This window comes from Priapulus caudatus, unplaced genomic scaffold (genome assembly GCF_000485595.1).
Source record: "Priapulus caudatus unplaced genomic scaffold, Priapulus_caudatus-5.0.1 Scaffold43, whole genome shotgun sequence".
Lineage (NCBI taxonomy): Eukaryota > Metazoa > Priapulida > Priapulimorpha > Priapulimorphida > Priapulidae > Priapulus > Priapulus caudatus.
Window position 1 is genome coordinate 427,712 of NW_014577104.1, and position 24,778 is coordinate 452,489.

At 41.0% G+C, this 24,778-nt stretch overlaps 2 protein-coding genes across 2 annotated transcripts in view; one reads left to right on the forward strand and one right to left on the reverse strand.

The window, feature by feature from the left end:
• The window catches only part of LOC106820694 (insulin-degrading enzyme-like), a gene marked incomplete in the record, with an annotated part of 39,027 nt that extends 15,805 nt beyond the window's left edge, over positions 1-23,222 (forward strand). Inside the window, 17 exon segments of the mRNA XM_014825201.1 lie at positions 2,665-2,756; positions 3,039-3,119; positions 3,362-3,465; positions 3,912-4,014; positions 10,672-10,767; positions 14,673-14,782; positions 15,391-15,535; positions 16,208-16,318; positions 17,123-17,243; positions 17,468-17,559; positions 19,268-19,379; positions 20,141-20,308; positions 21,024-21,148; positions 21,692-21,839; positions 22,112-22,173; positions 22,503-22,631; positions 22,755-23,222. Coding sequence (XP_014680687.1) covers positions 2,665-2,756; positions 3,039-3,119; positions 3,362-3,465; positions 3,912-4,014; positions 10,672-10,767; positions 14,673-14,782; positions 15,391-15,535; positions 16,208-16,318; positions 17,123-17,243; positions 17,468-17,559; positions 19,268-19,379; positions 20,141-20,308; positions 21,024-21,148; positions 21,692-21,839; positions 22,112-22,173; positions 22,503-22,631; positions 22,755-22,859 — 1,904 coding nt within the window.
• LOC106820695 lies at positions 8,334-10,120 on the reverse strand. The gene is made up of 2 exons (XM_014825202.1): positions 9,987-10,120; positions 8,334-9,409 (listed from the first exon to the last, which is right to left on the reverse strand). The coding sequence occupies exons 1-2, from the start codon at positions 10,011-10,013 to the stop codon at positions 8,354-8,356; spliced, it is 1,083 nt and encodes a 360-aa protein (XP_014680688.1). The 5' UTR covers positions 10,014-10,120; the 3' UTR covers positions 8,334-8,353.
• Positions 23,223-24,778: the final 1,556 nt, after the last annotated feature.

A 24,778-nucleotide genomic window follows, 5' to 3' on the forward strand; every position in this document is an offset into this window, starting at 1 on the left:
CGAGTTGACCTGGTTTTGGACTCTCACACCTTCTCGCCCAAGATGTACAAACTTGCGGTTTATACTGTTATACATATGCTTTGATTACAAAGTGGAGTAAGGATATGTTTGGGTTCGCGGACGCTCAGTACCAAAACCCAGCGTGCACTGCAAACGTTTATTTTACGGGTTTGACGTAGTCGAGACCGTCTTATATTCCCTGTGAGCCATGCTCATACGTTATAGTGAGCGAACTGCGGCCAACCTAATGTGAATTCTCTCTACCACCAAACTTGGTATACTTCACACATCTTGGGGAGAAGATGCGCAGCGTACCAAGAACGAGGTCACTACGACCTTTATCCTCCTTGTGATCTTTGACGCGCGGGATATCATTATTATTCCTCCGCCTCTAGAATCGCCTCCCGAGCTCTTGATTGACCCTAGCGCGTACAAACTTGGAGTTTTAAAAACCCTTACATCGATCTTCGCAGAGATGTGCTCGCATACCGAACCAGGTCACTCCACTTATTTGACATTGGACCTTGCACCTAATCTTCATTGATATCTCCTTGGCCCGCTCGGCGACTAATGACCCTAATTGACCTAGGTGCGGAGCAAACTGTATACTTACAAACTCTTGGGAGAAGTGTTCGCGGTCCCTACGACCTTTATTTGACCTTTACCTTGACCTTGATTATATTTCCCTTCCGCTCAATAACTCGGGCCCCTAATTGACCTAGCGCTACCAAACTTGGTATACTTGCACATCCTGGGGAGAATGTGTGTCGCGTACCAAAACAAGGTCACTGCGGCCGCTATTTGACCTTGACCTTGACCTTGATCATATTTCCCTTCCACTCTATAACTCGGCCCCTAATTGACCTAGCGCGACCAAACTTGGTATACTTACACATCTTGGGGAGAAGGTGTGTCGCGTACCGAAACCAGGTCACTGCAACCTTTATTTGACCTTGACCTTGACCTTGATCATATTTCCCTCCCGCTCTATAACTCGGCCCCTAATTGACCTAGCGCGACCAAACTTTGTATACTTACACATCTTGGGGAGAAGGTGTGTCGCGTACTGAAACCAGGTCAATGCAACCTTTATTTGACATTGAACTTGACCTTGACCTTTATCATATTTCCCTTCTGCTCTATAACTCGGCCCCTAATTGACCTAGCGCGACCAAACTTTGTATACTTACACATCTTGGGGAGAAGGTGTGTTGCATACCAAAACCCCTAAGGCAACCAATTTTAACATACTTGCACATCTCAGGCAGATGAGTTGTGTAACAAACCTTTGTCTTTGTGACCTATTTAACTTAACCTACCTTCTACGTCCTTACAGAGATATTTCATTCATACTAGATCACCGGGGATACATCTAGTTGGCGACAACTGGTCTAGTCTGGACTTTCTAGTTTAAAAATGCAGTAGGGCCAACAAATCATTATTGCTGTCAATTACACACAATCAATATTCAATTATCATTCAATATTCAATATCTCATCACGTACCAACTTGTTATTGCTTTATTTTTATGGACATTCAGTTAAAGCCATATTTATGATAATTATCTAGTGGTCCCTCCCCACTTTTATGACCGTTGAATTACCTACCGTTATTGCTTGAGCAACAGCAACTGTCTAGGGTAACAATAAAATATATTAGAACCTTCGTATTCACCAAAACATGCAAGTTCAATTACCAGCGAGCCTTTTCTTGTAATCTTGGACCAGTTAGTAGCGCTACAAGCACCAGCTATTGTCCATAGACTAATGCTAGCCGCACACTATAAGATTTTGCTCGGGCCGCAGTCGTAAGCCCTCGCACACCATATGCTTGGCAGCCGATCGATCGGGAGGCCCACGCACACTGTACGACTCAAAGTCGGCGCTAACCATAGCGCTCTCGTGGCGTTCCAAGCGGATTTAGTGTGTACTAAGGGTCAGGAGTGTTTCCCCGCCATTTTGACCGAATGTGGTTACCATGGCGCTGCTCTGTGATTGGTCAATTTTCTTCAGCGCTCGGCGGCAGGGTCGGATGGCCACGCACACTATCCGAGTCGTGTCGTATACCCTCGCACACTATACGACCCGCTCCGCTCCCGATTCAAAATTCGAATCGGCCTAAAATGACCTCCCGATCGTGTCAAACCAGTCGGTAGCCAGACGCAAGGCCTTCCGATCCAGACGTAAGCCTCTCGATCCCGCTCGGGTCGTATAGTGTGCGGCTAGCATTACACGTCTCTCGCAAAATCTCGTTTGCACCGACAAATTACAAGTTGACACATTTTGACAGTGTCCCGACACGATAAAATTTCAGTGTGTTACGATGTGTTCATATTCAATTTCCTATGCTATAGCTGCACAAAATCTTAGTGTTTTTTATGTTAGTGTAATCAGTGATATATCCGCTGTGAGGTGAGACTATATAGTATATTTCGCTATATTTTTTTGGATTGAGCGTTTCTGAGCAAAAATCTCATAATAAAAACTTTAAAGACAAAAATATTTCATGATCACATACTGGTATTATCTCCATATTTGCCTTTCTCCTGATGTACTTTTAAACCACAGCTATTTTTCAGGCAAATGGTCAATGCTAACCGAGAAAATAATTACTGTTATATGAAGCATCTGAAAGAATTGTAATTACACGTTGATATGTTTTTAGAGCACACGGATGAGATAGTCACTCACATTTTCGAGTACTTGAACATGCTGAGGGCAGCTGGACCTCTGGAATGGGTATTTAGAGAATGCCAGGTGGGTTTTGCTCTGCATGTGATAGCAGTGAAATAGCAGTGCTTTAGGTTGAAATTGAGGCAGTGAAGTGCATGCTTAATTTATTTGTACAACTACGATAAGCAATCTAACATTATACATATACACGATTGTAAAAATATCTGAACTGTGGTAGTTCAACACTATAATTTATGTGCATATTATAAAAGTTCATTTTTGTTTTAGTTTATTTTTATGTTGATACATGGTTATACACTATACACACATATCTTCTCACATTGGGTGTGTTAATTGTTCTTTCAGAGTCTAAATGCGATGACCTTCAGGTTTAAGGATAAGGAAAAGCCCCAGGGTTTTGTGACCAACGTGGCATCAAACCTTCATGTATGTATGCCAACAGGTCTGACAAAAGACATTCGTGATATTTGTGACTTGTGATATTTGAAACTGTTTGTAAAATACATTCCATTTAATTCTCGTGATATTTGAAGCCATATGTTCTTGCATCAATATTGAGTTTAGGTAAATATTAGGTGTACAGTGTATACTCATATAGGATTGCCACGTCTTGAAGTTTTTAGTATTTTGCTAGCATATGATATAGTTTCACACCTGTTCACAAACAGAGGTACCGGCTGAATGAAGTGCTTAGTGGACCATACCTTCTGGAAGAATATAAACCTGATTTGATAGAACAGGTACTCAGCCATCTAATACCTGAGAATATACGGTATGTGATGCTTTAGCTGTACACCTTTTATAAATAAGACAATTTTGACAGTGTTTGCTTGGTAATTCGGTTCGGTAGCCAGGTCGTAGATATTGGCTACTAACCGCAAGCTTGCCATGCTGTAATAACATAGGCAGCCAGCTATTTAATTTGGGAAGTAGAATTTTGCGTAAAATATAAGCAATCCAAGTTCATACTGTTAAGCTTAAATAGCAATTTTTAATATATATTTTCAATTTTCATACGTGGTCACGTATATGTGACGTCATAAGGTGTCACGATGAAACACGCTTTTCGGAATTTTAAGTTGGGTTATAGCCAGAATGTGTTATTTGAGAGTACGTTATATGTGAAGGTTATTCCTTTTATGATTGATTGAGTGCATTAGAAGCGACTGTGTATTTGTATTGGTTTCCTTGCCATTGACTGCCACTATTAAATTCTAGGATTGCCGTGGTTGGCCAGAAGTTTGAGGGACACACTGATAAGAAGGAAGAGTGGTATGGAACAGACTATAAAATTGAAGAAATATCTGACGAGCTTATCCAGGTGAGAACATGTTAACAGTGTGGTCCTTGTACTCGTCACGGTAACCATATTTGTGTAAGAAATTCAGCAGTCATTGTAGAATATAAGATTATTAAAAAATTATTGGATGGTTACAGGTTAGTATATGAATGCTAATGCTGTGATGTGAAACTAGTTTGATAACAGCCAGTTAGAGGAAATATGGATCTGTGATCACCCTGTTTCCTATTTGTCATGATGCCATATTAAAATAATAATAAGATATTAAGACTTCTGTGTATATAATAGAGTACCGAAGTGTGACGTCACGTTGTCAAGACAACGCACGGCCTGGTTCTACACAATCTTTTAAACATGGCTGCTTGCTATCTCACAACACTGCTAGTATGGTGCAGTGTTTTGTTCCCGATTGCAATCATCAATCCGAGCGTGACACCTGCAGGTTTTTTCGATTTCCGAAGGATCCACGTGTAAAGCAAAAATGGATTAAACAAATTAGGTAAGCAACTTATTTTTAGACTCTCAATTTGGGGTGAAAATGTCGGTAAAACTTTTGGCTTTTTCGACTATCGCACGCCTCACGCGGCCCTAGGCTACTGAGTACTGTGTTCGCGCAGGCTCACCAAATTTTATCTGAAAAGCCAAGTGCCAACATCGATTGAATTACCGACGTTTTGCCCTAAATTCTTCACACCCATACTCTGTTGACCTTTACACATTAAGGGAGGAATTGTGTATGTTTGTGATTGAGTTCCCTGTCTAAATTATATTCTAAGAGTAAGACTAAGAATAAGATTTATACAAATCAAATGCTAGAAATAAGTAAACAAAATGAACTATTGAGTATTGTTACATGTACGATCATGACGATACACAAGTTATCAATACATTTTTGGCAGACCAGAGCTGAGTCAGATCGAGAGACACTTTGCCATCCATTAAAAACGTATCACTTATTGTCAGTCTTAATTACACATTCAGTAGTCTTAATTATTAACCTTATTGATAACCAACCATAGTACAGTAATTTAAGTGGTGAAAGTTTTACTAACTAAAATAAATTTGAATGCCGTTAAACTTGATTTAACAAAAAGTTTTAAAACAACATGTTTGTGAGACTTGCGAAAATGTGTACTTATTGTTTTCTTTCTCTCTTTCTTTTAGGCGTGCAGACAGGGAGCCGAGCAGCAGTTCGAGGGTCTGTGTATGTCATTTCCGCGACGGCAAGAAAGAGGGAATACCAGAGATCTTCCAACGTAATGTTGACAAGATATTTCCGTCAATATCGGAAGCTCCAAAAAGGACCGCTAACAAAATAAAACTTAGTACTGCCGATGCGTGTACAACACCAATAGTAACCGAACCAGCTAGTAGCACTGATCCTGGACCAAGTGAGAGTGAGACAAAGAATCTCAAAGTTGATAATGTGATATTAAAAGTCCAATTAGAAGAAACCACTAAAGAACTAAAAAAACTGCAATCCACTGCTGGTTACAGGAGGGACAAATACAGCGTAGACTCATTAACAGATGAAGTTATTTGTATGGAGACAGGACTCCCAAACAAGAAAATTCTAGGAATTGTCACCGGATACGTACAGCGATTTGAGGATAACATTGCATATTTCAGCGGCTGGCGAGTCGAATCGATCACGTTCCAGGACCAGGTATTCATCACACTCATGAAACTGCGCCAGAATTACACCAATTTACACCTAGCCCAACTATTCCACACCAGCACTGCCACAATCAGCAACATCGTCATCACATTGATCCACATCCTATACAATCTACTCTACGAAGACACGATGAAGACCGTCCCATCCCGCGAGAAAAACAAAATGTCTATGCCAGACGCATTTCAACTATTTGGGAATTGCAGAATGGTGATCGACTGCACTGATGTCAAGATTGCAGCTCCAAAGCTTATGAGTCATCAGAAGAGGACTTACTCGGCATACAGAGGTATGCATTCCTTCAAACTGCTCCTGGGTGTAGCACCAAATGCTGTCATTACGTATTGCAGCAAACTGTTTCCAGGGTCAGTTTCCGACAAGGCTGTAGTGAAGGAATGCGACATCCTCACCCACTTCAAGGCCGGCGATCTCATCCTTGCTGACAAGGGTTTCCTCATCCAGGACGTTGTGCCACCAGGTGTGTCAGTTAATATACCCCCCTTCCTGTCCCACGGCAAGTTTAGCGAAAGCGAGGTGAAGATCACCAAAAACATTGCAAAGTGCCGGATCCACGTGGAAAGAGCCAACGCCCGCCTGAAGGATTTCAAGATTCTAACTTTCATTCCCCCATACCTAAGGTGCTACACTGAAAAAGTTGTGAAAGTTTGTTGCAGCCTTGTCAATCTGCAGCATTCCCTCATCAGAGAGATCAGAGACACAGCCGATATCGAATAGGACTTCTGAATCATGTTAATGTTATAGAGAGGTGTAATACTGAATAGTAATATAATACAGAAATATGATAATTGCATAATAATCGAATTTAGGCAGGATACTAGCAAGCCTTTGTGTAAAGGTAGGGGCACACGAGCGATTTTTATCGCCCGATCGCCGCGAATTTTAAAATCGCATGAAAAATTCGCCCGTGTGCTCGTTCACGTCGACGCCGATTTTAATCGCCCGCACGAATCGCCCGTATCCAAAGTGTTAGATATTTTCGGGCGATTATTTACGCCGGCGATTATTTACTGGCAAATTCGCTCGTGTGCCCGTGTCCGGCGTATTTTGTCGCCCGATCGATTTTTCTAAACCAATTGGACGTGTTGTTGATATCATGTGATGCATCATGTGATCATGTGATTCCGTCGAGTGGCGTACGCGTACGCTCTCAAATTCGCTACGTGTGCCCCTTCGTGATCGGGCGATTAAATTCGCTACGTGTGCCCCTTCGTGATCGGGCGATTAAATTCGCTGGCGATTTTAATCGCCGCGATCGGGCGATAAAATACGCTCGTGTGCCCCTAGCATAACCGCGGATCACCGACGCGTAGCTGAACCCGTACGTGTCAACCAATGAGAGAGTTATCTATGCAGCGTCTGACATACGTTTCATTTCTTACTATTGCTGTCATCGCTATCCACATCACCATTCGATATGTAAGTTGTGTTTCTGTCGCGTACTTTTCTGTACTCGTCGATGCTTGGTATATGGACGTCTACGTAGTATTCTATATGTGTGTATTAAAGATGTCTGTATATTCTAGATACGTATCTCAGCATTTAGTATTTGTATATATCTATGAGTAACCATTTAGTAGCGATCTTATACGCGGACACTGTATGATCACGAGAGGATAAGTAATGTAATAACCAGTATTACAGAGGTTCCTCTGAAATAGAGAATTAATGTCTTGCAAATTTATACCTAGATATTAATCACAGTGGAACCTTGTTATAAGAGGAACTTGGCCCCAATAAAACAAAATGAATTTTGTTATATCTGAATGTGTTGCGATCAATCGCAAGTAATATTGGCATTTCCGCCAATGAGATTTGCGTTATTAGGCACATTTTTCAGACTGATTAATCGCAACTCTATATATGCAACACCCCCCAGAGTGCCTCTTTATGACGATGTTCCACTGATAATCTGATTTTGTTCTATTTAATTGTAATGAAAGACACAGGCAAACACAAAACACCTGCTAATAAACGGACACACAGTCAAGTTTATAAGATGGAAGCATGTACATGAAACACAACTGTCACAACACATGCACTATTGCAAACACAACTCATTATTAACATCACAATCGATTATAAAGGCTGAAAGAGAGATCTCAAAGTCACAAAATGATGACTTTGTAGTAGGTAAATTATTTGAAATACAATTTATCAAAAAGTACATGCGAGGCAAAAATAACTAGAATCGTATAACTAAGTTGTTCCACTAAACACAGGTTTCACAATATTTAAAGATGCATTTGCGTAGATAAATGGTTTGGCTATAATCTAAATATTCCTTTTGTTGGCAACAAAATGGGTTAAAAATAAGCAAAATAAAAAAATTTCTTCTTTCAAGAATGATCAAGTAATTTCATTATCTCTGATATCCAATAGTAGTTTTAATATGTAAATTCCGTAAAAACTAATCAGGGAAAATAAACACAATTTTAAGGATTATTCTGTATTTTAAACATTAATTAAAAATTCTACTTAAAATACAAATGTGTTAGGTTAAGGTATTTGTAAGGATAATATTGTGTACATTCAGAACGTTAACACTATAATGACTATAGAAATATTAATTGGCATGGAAAATCCTTAACGTTTCACTGCAGAATGAAGACAATAATTATATTGTATGGAATTACAAAAAAAAGTTCTTATAATATCTAAGGTTTATTACTCATCGCCACTCAACAGTCTAGGGAGAATCTGTTCTCGATGAAACTTCTCCAAGAACTCTAGATTGTCGATCCAGGATGCATCTCTCTTGATGCTCAGGATGAGTGCTGCCTTTGTTGTCCACACAACAAAGTAGCAAAGGTCTCTTTGCGTCAGGTGGAGCTGTCCTTGAACTTGATGCCAATATTGATGGTTCTCCTGAAGTTTGTAGCCCCCTTCTTCATTCTTCTTTATGTAGAAGTCTTTCCTCTCGACCGCCTCCGCGATTGTTGCATTACGCTGGGTGAACGGACACTTCACCTCCACGATGGCATCCTCTCCAACAAGTCCGTCAGGAGAGGCACCCAGTACTCCCGACCGGGACAGCCAGAGTCCAGATTCAACCACCTCGCACTGGTTGGCTGCCTTGAAGGCTTTAATTCCTTCCTCCTCTTGGGTTATGCCCCAGTTGATGGCTTGGACGCCGCTCAAATCATAGGTCCCCATTAGCCGTTTGAGTAGAGATGGGGTGACACGTTTTGCTTTCAGCACGACGCCAAAATTGCTCGCAGTTAATCGTCCCTTCCTCAGTTGATGCCACACAGGGTTGTGTCGCTGGCCCTTTGTTGCTTGCTCTACAGCTCGCTGTTGATCCTCAGAAATTTTAAGTCTGTCTAGAAGAGCATCTACATTCAGGTTCTGGTTGACAAAGGCTGGCGAAAGAATCAGTTCTTCTACTGAAGGAATTGGTAGTGGCTGGACATCAGGCTCTGGGGATAAAAGCCAGTACATCCCGGTGAATTGGCCACAAGTCTTTAGTTCGCTGCGAAGCCAGTTGCGGTCATCATCGGTAACAGTTCTTGTGAGAGGGTTATAGTCCTTTGGCGGCGGGTACATCTCATCGACAGATTTGACGGTTGCCGGTCCCTTCACCTTACGCCACTGGCATTCCACGTCCGTCCGGCTGATGTTGTGGATGCCGAAGATGATGAGGGCTGCTGCGTGGCTGCACTTGTACTGACCACGCGGACACTCGCACGTTGACGAGGTGATGCTTTTCTCACCCAGCTGTACCTACAATTTAATTTGAGAAATAAAAGAAGAAAAAAACACCAATTAGAATGCTTTTATATTTGTTATGAAAACAAAATAGCACGGAAAATAACAATGAAAGTCATAAAATTTACAATCCTTCAATTGGCTTAAAAAAAAGTTAATTCATTTTGTAATCCATCATCCATGTATTTTAATATTATTTACAAAAATTATTATACATATATATAGACTTTTGTAACGATTTCTTGCCAAGAACATACAGAGCATATTGATAAAATATGGTTTTCACTGTAAAAAGGAAATGGAAAAGTGTAATGCACTGGCCATCGTGTCTGAGACTGTACTCCTGCACCTGGTAAATTATTTGTGTTCATGCACGCACCAACTAGCTTTCGATCTTGAAGTTGTACTTTCCTACATTTTTTTATGATATTCATGCATGGACTAAATGATAATTTAATGGTGCCTTCAAACCCCCGAAAGTCGTTGCACAAACACAAATATGCGCGAGTGGGACTACAGCGTTGGAAGACATTAATTTTTCCACATTAATGTAGTAAGACATTCATTTTTCTTCGTGAACTACAAAACTTACCACAACGTTGTAGCTTTTGTCTTTCATGCTGGCTCTAACAACTCCTCGTAGTTCACCTGAACAATAATCACATTTCTCTACATGGTCCGATTTGTAGTGGTTTTCCCCTCGTTGCAGTGATTTCGGCTCGTCGGAGAAGAAAGAAGCTAAAGCTGTTATCGTAATTGCGTCCATACCATTGCTCATGCAAAGTCCCTACTACTATGTATAGTACTAGGTAATACTAGTACTACCAGGAGCTAGTAGTAGTACTAGTAGTAGTAGTAGTAGTAGTACTAGTAGTACTACTAGGCAATACTATGTAATAGTATAGTATTACTAGTATTAATTTAATTTAAAAACTATACATAGTAAGTGCGCGACATCGCACGGGTTATCCACGCATAGCAACCGTTTGTGTAGAACCAGTCGAGCGGTCGTCAGGCGGCAGTGACGTCACGGCTTCGGTACTCTATTAAATGTGTTACTGAATTATACTTGGTGACTATTTGCAGCATTTCCCCCATAATCCCACACTTCCAATATAGATGACTAGCTAAACTTTCACTGTTAAAATTTGAAAGCAATTTATTTTCTGTATCTCTAACTATTGACTTGTGTTTTGATTTTTTTGAATGCAGTCAGTGTCATTTTTTCGATCTGTGCCACATGTACTGCACATGCACATGTTTCTACTCTGTTTCAGATGTGGAAAAATGCAGGTGCAAATGAAAACCTCAGAATGCCAGATGCAAATGAATTCATCCCAACCAACTTTGATCTACTGACTCGTGACGAAGAGGTGCGCATGTGTTGTCGCGTTCTATTTGCCACCACTCATTGGCTTTGATGCAGCGCCGTTTCTTGTTTTCTCTCCATTATACTAGCCGCGTTCACACGTAGCAAGAAATTTGGTATTTAGCGTTCACACGAGGCAAAATGCGCGGTCCAAGAAATACGGAATCTAAATAAATTCGGTATTTGTTAAAATACGCGGCTTCCCAGATGCCGAATTATTTGCCGTGCTTGAGAAATTCTGAATCTCTTGGACCCAGTGTTCGAAATTCACGTCGGCCCGCCGCCGACAGTTTTGATGGGCCGGGCTACAAGCTTTCTTGATAAACAGGCCCGCTGATCCTACAGCCTATTTGATCGACCGAAAATTTGAAACACTGAGAAACTGTTACATGTAGAAATCTTTTCTTGCACGTAAACTTCCAGGTGTAAAGCGTGACATACATGTAAACAATGCGTTCGCCCACTGCATATTCGCTGCAGCCTGATGTAAATGAAGAAGCGATAGCCTGGAACCCTGTTCCAAGCTGCGCACCACAGTGTCTAAACTAAAGGGCAAGTTGCCAGTCGAGTGCGGAATTAACTGCGAGTAAAACATGAAATCGTTTTTCATTGGTGGGTGACCCGTGGTCTGGCCTGAGCAAGTGTCTCAGATTTCGACAAATCGACATGACTGTATGATCGACACATGGTTAGACTGGTGTACGTATGATGGCTCCACTCGCATGTTATGAACGGCTACTACGTTGCTACCGATGTGTACCAGACTACCAGTCTGTCTCTCAGCTGTCAAAGTGGAGTCGTAGTTACAAGGATCTACATATAACAATGATGTGGCGTTTCCTTAATTTGAGCCCGCGGCAAAGAAGCATAAACAGTCATCCGACGAGAGGAAGGAAAAACAGAGGGATTATGATTATGGACATTGATAATGACTAATAAAGCTAAAGTCACACCAAGCCTCCGGACCGGGCCGGACGCTGCCGGACTGATCCGGAGAGAGATCCTTGTTGGGTCCTGGACGGTCGGCCGGTCGGGGTGGTCCTTGATGTCCTGCGGCATTTCCCCGGATATCGCTCCGGAAGTTTTAAACTGTTTAAAATTTTCGGGGTGATCCGGGACGGTCCAGGAAGTTTTCCCCATCCGGGGTGGTCCTGGACGGTCCGTGGCGCGTCCGTGGTAGGTCCGGGACAGTCCGTAGTGGCACCGTGTTGAACCGGGCCCACACCGTGTTGAACCGGGCCCATCCGTGGCCATCCGTGTCGTTTTTGTCGGCCACGGATCACTACGGATCAAGCCGGACCCAACACGGATGGGAGCACGGATGGGCCAGGACGGGGCCGGATCAGGTCCGTGGCGGTCCGAGGCAGTCCGGGGCGGTCCGGGGCGGTCCGTAGTGACTCCGTGCTGGGGCCGGCTTCATCCGGGCTCAATCCAGGATGGTCCGTGGCGCTGCCGTGCTGGTCCGGCCTGATCCGGCCCGATGATGAATTTTTTCACCCGGATCGCCACGGATTATAAATTTTACGGTCCGGGGAGATCCTGCCCCATCCGCGGTAATCCGTGGACAGTCCGGCCCCAGTGTGACTGAGGCTTAAACACAAGGAAGAACATGATATGCTGTTTTATTACTGCAACTAGCGGGATACCCGGCGTTGCCCAGGGAAATCAGTGGCATTACTCAGTTGGTGACCGCTTGGTTGAAAGGGAAATGCCCAAAAAATCTAACTATCTATCTATCCATGCATCCATCCATCCCATTCCATGCCATGCCATGCCATTCTATCCCATCCCATATCCCATCACATCCCATCCCATCTCATCGCATCCCATGCCATCCCATTGCACTGCATCCCATCCCATCCCATGCCATCACATCCCATCCCATCCCATCCCATTCCAAGCAGTAAAAAATAATAAGAAATCAAAAGATAAAAGACATTAAAAATAAAAAGTAAAAAATAAAAAATATTACATACTAAAGAGGTAGGTAAAGGGAAAAAAGGGGAAAATTAGTTCCCCAGGGACTCGAACCTGGAATCCTGGTGTAGGAGACGAATGTTCTAGCGATTAGGCCACTGCACCGTTAAGGATATACATCATGGATTCACACGTACGTGATGTTAATCTGTATGCACCGCCATCTATTGATGAATAGAATTTTTATCAATTTTTAACTTTTTAACTTTTTAACTTTTTTGCCAGAACCACCTGCCAAACGTGCTGATTCTGAAAATATCTTTAGTTTTCCTCTAGGCTGCGGAGATCTCTAGTTATGCGAGTATGAACTAATTCGACTGAACAACTTTATATATATATATTTGCTCCAAAATTGGCAGGCCTACAGCTTTGCTGGCGGGCCTGCAGCTTTTAGGAGCTATAGGACCTGCAGGCCTACAGCTTTTTCTGCTCAGTGGCAAACACTGCTTGGACCGCGTATTTCCTCGTGTGAACGCTACATGTAAAATACCGAATTTCTGAAGCCACATATTTTATAGACTGGTTGGCGCTCGACAGTTCCAGTGTAACGCGAGTGGAACTGTCGAGCGCGGACCAGTCTACGTATTTTATCGGCAGTTGGTGCGCATTGCATTGTTTATTTCGCATTGTTTGCTTGATTGTTTGCTTGGACGCATTGTTTTTTTAGCTCATCTGACACAGTCAGATGCAGCTTGTAGAATCGCATGATTGTGCGTGCGTGCGTGCGTCAACAGTTGGGCACAAATCTTAACCGCTCGACGTACGGTGACGATATTCGGGACGTGGGGGGGAGGAGGATCGTGAAAAGGACTCGGGATGACAAATTTGGGGGTCAAAGGTCAAGATGTGTCAACGGAGGGGGAATATTTGCCCCTTAACTTAAGGTATAGGAGGAAATACGGAATTGCGGCACAAATCTGAACGGCTCGACCTATGCTCTTAATATTCGGTGTATAGTGAGATGGGCAGGAAACCCATCACCAGTGCGAAATTGAAGGTCAAAGGGCAGTGGGGGAGAGGTCAGATATCAGACATTTTCTGAGGACATGGCCTAACGGACAGAGTGAAAAACTTTTTTGTTTCAGCACTGAACTACCATTTTTATCACTTTATTGAAAGGACCATGAAATGTGCTTTCCACTGACGTGCGAAGAGTAAGTGTCTGATAACCTTTTTATCCTCAAGAGGAGGGTTAAACATAGATTCCTGAACTGCCTCAATGATGTCACAGTGTTCTCATATTGATGGCACATCCATAATCTGGAAAGCCAATATGCCTTGATAGCCCAACGGCTACAGCACAGGATTACGGCTCAAAGGTCTTTGGATTGAATCCCATCAGATTTTTTATTATTTACCTGTTTTCTGTATTTTTTTATCTTTATCCATTTAACTATTTCTTTCCAATTAAGGCAAATATTTACATGATTTATTTACAACAATTTCATAACAACAAATAATGTTTACAACAATTAAATTATTATTTTTTTTAATAGGGTTAGGGTTAGGATCACAATGCACCATAAAACAGGAGTTTTAGGCACACGATTTGTATCAACCAATGGGATTTGGGAGGGGTATGCAGAATGCAGAAGGTTGCTGAAATGATGTGTACGCAACTGCGTATCTGCATATCTGCGCCTAACAAAGGTGTTACTACGCACGACTTAAATGTTACGTTTATAACCGTAGCAACATACTTCAGATGAGCCCAGACGTTCTGCGGCTCTTGTTTCAGTGTACTAAAGCAGCTCGCAGCTCGCAAATACGGCATTTCTGGAGCCGCGAATCAGCGTGTGAACGCTCGGTCGCGAATTTGTCTCAGATTCGGTATCTCGCAAATACCGTATTTCATAAATACGGAGTCTCTGTATGTTTGTATGAATGTGTGTGTGTGTATAACTGAATTATTCTCTGCTCCTTTGCTTGCAGGCGAATGCATTGCCATGTCTGATGCAGAACGGCCCCATGTCTCGGGTGTGGTACAAGCAGGATAATGAATACCTCCTACCGAAGGCTTGTATTGCGGTGGAGTTCACCAGGTATGTCACGATGAGCTATGTTTATTCATACTAGTGGCAAGGAAGTCGCACTCACTAGGTTAGCAGCGTTCGGATTTTTTCCCGAGAAAGTCCGGTAATCCGATGTTTAAATTTTCCTACGAATTTTGCATGTTATTTTTTACACTGAAGTAGATTTTGCAGTAAATTTGGTTATCCCTCACCTTCCATAGGTTTTGTCAAATCTGTATGGATGATTGTCACATTTTGAGTGGATTTGTTGGATTATGAAGTTCCAAATCAGTACAAATAAGTCGTCGAGTTGACGATGCCTCCACAAACTCAGGAATCGTGTGCCATGGGTTACACAGCAGTTGCTTACAGTGGATTGTGCAACAGGGATATAGGGGATATATTCACTAGAATTAGGTTGTTGAATTGTTATCAAAAATTGATGCAAGGGTTTGTCAAATAGAAGTTTGTCAATAGAAGTGGCAGGAAAGCAAATTAGGGGTTAATATATTCTTTATCATCTATTGTGCGTTCGTGCGTGTGTCCTTGTGTGTGTGTGTATGTGTAAGTGTGCGTGCATATGTGTGGGCAGACTGCTTGTACGTAGACGTTGGTACTGATGTCATCACATCTTTCAGTCCGTTAGCGTACCTCGACCCGACGCACGCCAGCATGGTCTACATGTTCGTGTCTCTGTTCAGAGACACGCTGAACGAGTACGCATATGCAGCCGAACTAGCAGGCCTTGTGTACAGCCTAGACAATAGCAAGTATGGACTGACGGTTAGTGCTGTTCTGTGATGTGGATGGATGATACAGATTGGAAAAATGAACAATGTCTATCTATCCTCTGTATGCGTGCGGGGTGGGCGGGCGGGCGGTCGGGAGTGCGTGCGTGCGTGCGTTCGTGCATGCATCTATCTATCTATTCATCCATCCATTCATCCTTTCATCCATCCAGGCATCCATCCATCTTTTTATGCATTATATGTACTATTTGTAAAATTTCAATAGAATTTCAAGTTTTACATTTCACAAGTAAACACATAATGCGGATACAGCCATCTATGTATCGTAGTGCTATTGTGATGCGTGTTTGGTGAAGGCTCTCTATGGTTTTGATGAACAAAAGCTCTTAATAAATCTCAAGCCCATAATACTAGTCGCTTAGCTAATAGTCAAAAGCAGCTTAAAGAGTTATGAAGCGCCATTCAATTCCATCCATCATTGTCACCCATAGCTTTGTTCGTAGCTTTGCTTATCGATTTGTTCATAGCTTTGTTCGTAGCTTTTCTTATCGATTTATTCATAGCTTTGTTCAGTTTTGTTCATAGCTTTGTTCATAGCTTTGTTCATAGCTTTGTTTGTAGCTTTACTCATAGCTTTGAGATCTCAGAGTTACTAACGAGCGCTTACTAACGAGCACTAATCTTCTCAAATGGCTTCATTTTGCAGCTGGCGGTGGAGGGCTACAGTGACAAGCAGCATGTCCTGCTAAGGAAGGTGATGGAGAAGATGACCTCCTTTCAGATTGACCCCAAGAGGTTTGACATCCTCAAAGAGAATGTGAGTGGGCCTGTAATCAATCTTCATCATACTGACAGGGGACACTATTCTCTGTAATGTCACGGCTCAATTTTCGCCGCGGTACCGATGACAACTGCCTTGGTTGCCCTCCTGACTTGCCGTGGTGCCACTGAAAAATCCTGATACGTAACACTATCCTGTGTAATGTCCCAGCAATCAAGAGCAACACAATGGATTTACTTTGGTTCTAGAAAATTTTTAAGCACGGTTGCTCATCCTAATTTAGCTGAAATACAACCTGTGGTCAGTGTTCATAAGGCATTGGCTACACATGTGCAGTAGAATAGCACATAGCAAATGATGAATAGTGCATAGCAAATGATGAATAGTGCATAGCAAATGATGAATAGTGCATAGCAAATGATTATGAAAGACTGTTGTCTGCTGTCTAACACTTTCTGTGAATATCTAATTCTGTACAAAAGCTATAAGGTATTGCGTAATCTATAATGTAAGCTAATAGGGCAGGTTGGCACTAATACATATACATCAATCTGTTATGGTATTGTGCATGTGTGCATTCCACGTTGTTGGTATTGGCAAGACACCATGTATGTGCGTGCGTGCGTGCGTGCGTGCGTGCGTGCGTGCGTGCGTGCGTGCGTGCGTGCGTGCGTGCGTGCGTGCGTGTGTGTGTGTGTCCGTGCGTGTGTATGTTTGTAGGTTACAACATGTCCTGGTGCATTGTAGACATATCGTAAACAACACCAACGTGGTTCTAGAAAATACATCCTGCTGCAATTAGAAATGTATAAATAATTATTCATTCTCTGGTCTCTGCAGTATCTGCGGGGCTTGAAGAACTTCCGTGCTGAGCAACCACACCAGCATGCAACGTACTACACCTCCATCCTGATGGCTGAACATGCCTGGACTAAAGACGAACTGCTAAACAACATGGAAGGTCAGTCTTGACATATTACATTTTTCGTGTTTCATGTTTCTGATAACGGTTATTAACGGTTCCCTAACAATATCACTAAAGCTGTTAAAGTGTGAGCGAGCAATACTGCCCATGTTGAAGTGATGTTATATTACCAAGATGTGGTTCGAGCTGGTTTAATTCTTACGTACATGCCAAGGTAGCTCTGTGATGTGGTTATATGTACTATCTTCTCTTCGTTGCAGAGGTTACATTAGAGAGAGTGCAACAGTTCATTCCACAGCTACTGTCGAAAATGCACATTGAGTTCCTTCTCTTTGGAAATATCACGAAGCAGGTAATTCACAATTAGGCATAATAAAAAAAAAAAACTTACAATAGAACCCGACCCAGATCACAACTTTATGACTCAGTGAAGTGAACATGTTATTGCAAGATATTTACATAATTTTTTTTTAAATCAACCGAGTACAGCCCACCTAATTTTTCACTGCTGGCTCTTTGCTCCATTATCTGTCTTACTACTGTTACTTACACATTACTTGTTAAGGATACTCTCTCAAGGTTTTAGGCAAAATTTTACAGATTTTTCATTTTTCTACTTTATTCGATGGCTAACACTATGTGCCACCTCTGAATATGCTCATTTCTCCATATAACGGTACATGTGAACTTTTAGAGCATTTTGATTGCCCGTGTAGTGAGCAGCAGCTGACGTCAGATGATACAACCAGAATTTCCATAATATTTACTATGCTAGTATCATTCATCATCAACCCTCCTACAGCTGTCATCTGCCAGTGATAGTTGAAATTGTCGCGCGACCGAAAATAGCCCCGTTTCCCTTGTTACACACCTTGCATTTAGGCGCGTGTTTGTTGACACATAGCTTAGTAACGGCATGCAGTACACATCGTACGCGCGTTTTGCATGAAAGTGCGGTGGTAACCTTGTAATTTCTCACAATTTCTCAAGGTGCATGGAACATATTACCAATTTAGTGGTGTCAGTTAGTCATATGTCACAGTAAGTACTAACAGTAGATGTTTCACATACGTTCACCCATTTTGCACACAGGCGGTCGATCATTGTGAAAAATAGAAAAACGCTGATTTCTCCGTTTCGATTTCTGACATAGTAGCCGATGTATAAATGGATATTTTCCTGTGATTACAACTCGGATTATTTTAATTTTACACTCGTTTTAATGGTAACATATGGCTGTAAAAAAGCGTGTCAGGGATTGTTATTAAGTGTTGTATTTTATTAGTTATGCCTCTTTATTCGCTAAAATTTTCAATTCTAACACACAACTTTATTTTCAAGCAGTTTTTTTCAAAGAAAAATCCTGATGCGCTATTTTGGTACATATTGTGCTTAACCTGTGGCGAAAATTTTGCTTCCTCACTCTGTGGTAATTGAGAAATATCCAAAATACTATTTTTACATAAAAATTCAAAATTTGTGTGGTAACATAATTATGTGCTGGAAATTTCATGAAATTTTTTGGCTTGAGCATAGAGATATATCTCCTCTATAAATAAAACGTGTGATTGATTCGATTCATTCGTCAATAAACGTTTAATCTTCATTAGAGCAATACCCGTGCAAAAGTTTGAGAGTATCCTTATTGCATGTGGTATTAAATATAGAATGCTTAACACACATTTGGAACGAGCAGAGTGCTAGTTGGCTGTATTATGAAAGAGAGCTTCACATGTGCATGTAGGTGATATATATATATATATATATATATTCACTTTCTTTGTCACCATATATTACACTATGTGTATAGAAAAACCACGTAAAAGTTTCATAAGATTGTGATGTAATATATCACAGCTGAATTCAAAGTCACCACATCAAAATGCAACAATGGCTGTCATGATAAAATTTACATATGTCTGCAGTTGCTCTGAGCGTTCCATGATTTTACATCAAAGGACAGCATGTTTACGTTGTACATAAGACTATTTACTGATATAATGTATAAGACTGTTTTAGATATAAATTGTAATTTGTAACATTTGTCTCTTCTGTAACAGAAAGCGAGTGAGATAGTTGCAATTGTTGAGGAGACACTGCAGAGCACTGTACGAACAAAGCCACTGCTGCCCAGCCAGCTTGTGAAAGATAGAGAGTACCAGATTCCAGATAGTGAGTTGTGGAGCCAGTTACTCTGTATTTATTTCTGCTATGAAGATTAGTGAAACGTGAATAATGAAGAGCTTGAAACCTTTGCGTTGTATAATGTAGTGGGAAGTGTCTTCTGAGCATGTATTTTATCATTGTTATTATTATTCTGAGTACACATGGCATTAACTAAATTTCATCAAATGTATCTTCTTAACACAATCAGAAGGTAAATCAATTAGGTATACTGTAGCTAATAAATCTATTGTTAATTTGTAATGTATTCTTGCCATTACTGTTTATATCTCTAATGATTATAACCTGGCTTTATGCATTCAACATGTTCAAGCGTTTAGCAGAGATGCCAACCACTACGATTTATCCATATTTTATACGAATTTCTATTCCTTTTGCACCACTACGACCAGTTTGTATCAAACTACGAATTTCACTGTGATCGAAAAAAATATTTTTTTTGTCAATTATTGGCAATTTATTGTCATTTTTGACCGTCAGAATACAGGAAATTGCATCTCAGAATCAAAAATTTTTCCGGGGGGCATGCCGGACCCCCCTAGCAAACTCGGGTCACTACGTGACCCTCGAACTACTAATTTGATGGCCAGAAACTACAGATTGCTTCAAATATGTGTTGGCATCTCTGGTTTAGGTTGAATTTATGGGTATATAGAGGGTTTGTGGTGGAATTGCTGAGGCAGAACTCATTCTCTCTCATTTCTGAGAAACTTATTCTCATTATAGTATTATTAAACGTCTCGTTGCAGATAGTAGTTACTTGTTCAGAGAATACAACGAGGTGCACAGTGGTTCAGCACTAGAGCTCTACTACCAGTGCAGCCTGCAGTCAATACCGATGAATGTTGTGTTGGAACTCTTCTGCCAGATCATATCCGAACCGTGCTTCAATGTATTACGCACACAGGAACAGCTCGGTGAGTAGCAACAGTAGGAATACAATTTTTTTAGGTCATCAAAATTTTATTTGGTTTAATCACAAATATTAAGGCACCACAGTAAGTTGGAGGTACACCAAGACACGTTTCCGTCCAAGAAGAGATATTAATGCAACTTGCATTATAACGAAATATTTTATGTGGGACACAGAGGAATACACGCACAACCTGGAATTTATGAAAAGGCAATGGGCTTAAACCAGGTAGGGTAACGCTGAGGTTCACAGGGATACGGTATTTACAGGAGTACCACAGAGTATGAAGCTCTACCACTGGTTTATTCTGAAGTCAAATTATTTTGCTCGAACGAGAGAGATTTTGCGCGAGTGTCAGATGTCATTGCTCTTATGACATAACATATCTTGCCATTGTTTACTAACAACGAGCATTGACACACATTTATGCACTTAAGTAGACACACGAATTCTTTCCCCAAGTATCTAATATAGTTAAGCATTGTTATATTTATTCGGATGCTGCCTTCCGACTCTGTCGCTAAATTCGTATGTGTATACCCGTTATTTTCAGTGAGAGTGCGGTGAATTCTCATGGTCATATAAGTATTGTACAATGATGATGGTGACGATGATGTTGACGGTAACATCACCACCACCACCATCACTACCGCTGCCGCCGCCACCGCTGCAGCTGCCAATGTCTCTATTCATGGGTAACTGTTATTTTTCTGTTGCAGGTTACATTGTGTTCAGCGGAGTGCGACGGGCGCACGGTACACAGGGACTGAGGATCATAGTACAGTCAGACAAATCCTGTGATTTCGTTGACCAGAGAGCCGAAGCCTTCCTACAGAGTTTAGATGTGTGTATCGCAGAGATGCCTATTAATATAATCAACAGCATATTCAAATAATATTACATAGATGTGTACAAATTAGTGTAAATATTTTCATGATATAATGCAAAGAGCACTTCCTTTGCGTTCTCTTCTTCTGTACCTTCTTGTCCTCCTAGTCCTCCATACCATGGTGACAAAATCATTGAAAAATTCTTTTTTTAGTTCGAAAATACATGCGCTCACACATTTTTCTAGTTGATTTGAAAATACATATGATTTATATATGTCACTGGCAATCTGCATAATTTTGCAACATGTGAACAAATAGATATTTGAATCTGTAGTCAAGAAACAGCACTATAGCCAGCATCGTGAATATCATTAGTCATTTATAATTAGTAATTGTATAGATATATTCATGCCCAGACATAGGATCTAGTGCTTCAACTGCACTGATATATTTTCAATGCAGCTTGGGGATACTATTATGACTACATCATACGTTTTCCTGTAGTATGGTAGCATGAAATGATTTTGCCAATGCATGGGAAATCTCTTTATCTGCAGACCTATCTAGACAACATGTCAGATGAGGAATTCCAGAGACATCTGTCAGCCTTGGTAGCGAGGCGACTGGAAAAACCGAAGAAGTTATCGCACCAATCGGCGAAATATTGGGGAGAGATCGTCTCCAGGCAGTACAACTTTGACAGGGGTGAGTAGTAGTAACCCACACACATTAGAACAGTATTACCCTCCTTCACATTCTGCTCTTTATATTACAAAACATTTTAATTTGTTGAACTATAGAACATGTATGAGTTTAACGTGTTTAACACATTTAATACAATTAGGTAGAAGACATTTTATTATGCAAATGCATTAACGTTTACATTAAAGATGAAGTATCTAATACATAGGGGATGGCATTTCCACTAATCAAATTTACATCCATGAATGAATATATTAATCCATTTTGTTATACAGATAGTATAGAAGTGGCCCATCTGAAAACTCTTACCAAGGAAGATGTGGTGACATTTTACAGGGTAAGTGCGATGTTAAAAAAAATGTGAATTTGGGTTTTTAATTGATAGTTGCATTAGCAATTACAAATTGGACTCGTAATCTCGTAATGATAACTACGCAGTCCACTGCATTATACTGAATACCCAGTTCAACATCGATCATATGGGTAGATCGATACGGCAAATAGCAGCAGAGTCAAGCAAAATAGCAACTACATTATCATCTTTAATTCTGTACTACAGGGAGTATCCTACAAGGGTACAGTGTGAATTTCGTAGCTTTTACTATCATCAAAGCATGCCTGTTAATTTGGTTAACACAAGCAATTAACAACATCATTTGTTTGCAGGACATGATAGCAGAAGGTGGTCCACACAGATCCAAGATGGCTGTTCACATTGTGTCATCTGCCAAGGGAGAGCAGGCATCTGTCCAGAGTACACTGGATGGTCTGGAAATTGCAGATGACAGAGTTAAGGTAAACAATGTGTGATTATTATTACCAAATTTAAATGATACTTTTACCATTCTACCAGCGTTTACTTCATGTTACTTTCATATTTGACTGATGTAAGTTCCGATACTTCCTTGTTTTCTATAGCAACCCACCACTATTCACAATGTCACGTCATTCAAGAGTGGGCTTGGACTTTTCCCACTCGTCAAGCCCTACATCTGCATCGGCTCTGGAAAGTCCAAGCTCTGAGTTTCTGATATCAGACGGAAGACTTCTACGTGGGGACTTGGGAACACTTTACATGCTATAGCTGTTGTACATATGGCTTATACGTCTCCCCTTGTGCTACGAGCCTGATGTTATACTTCCCCCTCTATTTCCTCTTACCTTACGCACAGAATCCATATTTTGAATATCACTAGCCTGGCTTCGCATTAAAATTTAATCCCTAGTGTATCAAAAGCTGTCCTTATACAGCTGGGCCATCGTACTTAAAGCTCATATTCCTAGTGGGAAGTATTTCATGTGTTATAGGGTTGATACTCCATTAGGAGTGTTCCCAACTTTAATGTCATTAATGGTTAGGGTTATGTTATAGGTTAGGGTTAGGGTTAGGGTTAGGATTATCAATCATTAATCATTAATCATTAATTATTAATGATATCAAAGTTGGGAACACTCCTAATGGAGCGTTAGCCTGTTATGGTACAAATTACTGTTGAGCACAACCGGTGCTTGTAGAAGGCCGGGATTTTCACAATAACGTAATTATTAATGAGAAACTACTTTCACTCGATGGTAAAGAGTCTTTAGTTTGAATTGTGGCAGGTGAATTTGTCTGTAACATTGCGGTTTTAATTATGAGAAGTCCCAACATTGTAACTGTAAAACTTGGCAAAACAATATATATCAAGGGATTTGCAGTGGCTGCTAACAATCTATTATAAAAATTATGTAAAAGGGCATGTAAGGGCATTAAATGGTCAAGTAAGAAGTCCGTTTGTGTTACATGTTATAAGAATGGGGGTTCATTTTAATTAGAGCCTAGCAAATGTGGTCTTACCACATAGGGCTGACGCCTAAAGGAAAAAAGATAAACATGACACAGTCATTGTTTTATACACTCCAAATTAATCATTTTACCCCATAATATATCATTGCTATATGAGGTACAAGAAGCAAATAGAGGCTGGACATGTAGTCCAGTGTGTTAAAGTTTATGTGTGCGTGTGGTGGTTTTTCATAACCCATATCTTCACGCAACAGGTCCCATTTCATTCTTGAGCAAGCAAACTTCAACAAACCATCAGCACATCTCAAATTTTGATTATCAGTGTACAGTACATAATTCTGAATGTATCTTCTGTGTTTGTCTATTTTCTGAATTTGGACACCATTAAAATCCCAAGATGTAGCTTGAAATTTGACTAGACAGCTTACAACAAGTTGCTATGTAATAATGTATTTGAAAATCTCAACAAATTGTAATTACCCTGTTTCAGTGGTACACACACTCACACATGTACAATCTACACAAGTGCCGCAGAGCGACTGGGCTCATCTGAGGTCTGTTGCTACGGTTATAAACGTAACATTTCAGTCGTGCGTAGTGACACCTTAGTTAGGCGCAGATATGCAGATACGCAGTTGCGTATACATCATTTCAGCAAAAAAAATTTTATTGCAGAGAGAGAGAGCGAGAGAGAGGGAGAGAGTCAGTCAGACTAAATTGTTTATAAACAAATAACACCCACGCGGCGCGCTACTGTATCAGTTACGTCATCGATTGAAATGTACATTCCGATTTCGCCGCGCGGCGTCCAAACTTTCGACGAAGATGGCGGGCAGAGGTAAGGCAGACCTCTTAAACAAATCCATGTTTAACCCTCCTCTTGAGGGTCAAAAGGTTATCAGACACTTACTCTTCGCACGTCAGCGGAAAGTACATTTCATGGTCCTTTCAATAAAGTGATAAAAATGGTAGGTCAGCGCTGAAACAAAAAAGTTTTGCACTCGGTCCGTTAGACCACGTCCTCAGAAAATTTCCCCCACTGCCATTTAACCTCTAATTTTGCACTGGTGATGGGTTTCCTCCCCATCACACTATACATCGAAAATTACGAGCATAGGTCGAGCCGTTGAAATTTGTGCCGCAATCCCGTATTTCC

Coding starts and splice junctions, on each gene's coding strand:
- LOC106820695 (XM_014825202.1), bottom strand. CDS start 10,013: ATGAAAGACAAAAGCTACAACGTTGTG. Junction 9,410..9,986: donor ACAAAAGCTACAACGTTGTG/GTAAGTTTTGTA, acceptor ATTAAATTGTAG/GTACAGCTGGGTGAGAAAAG.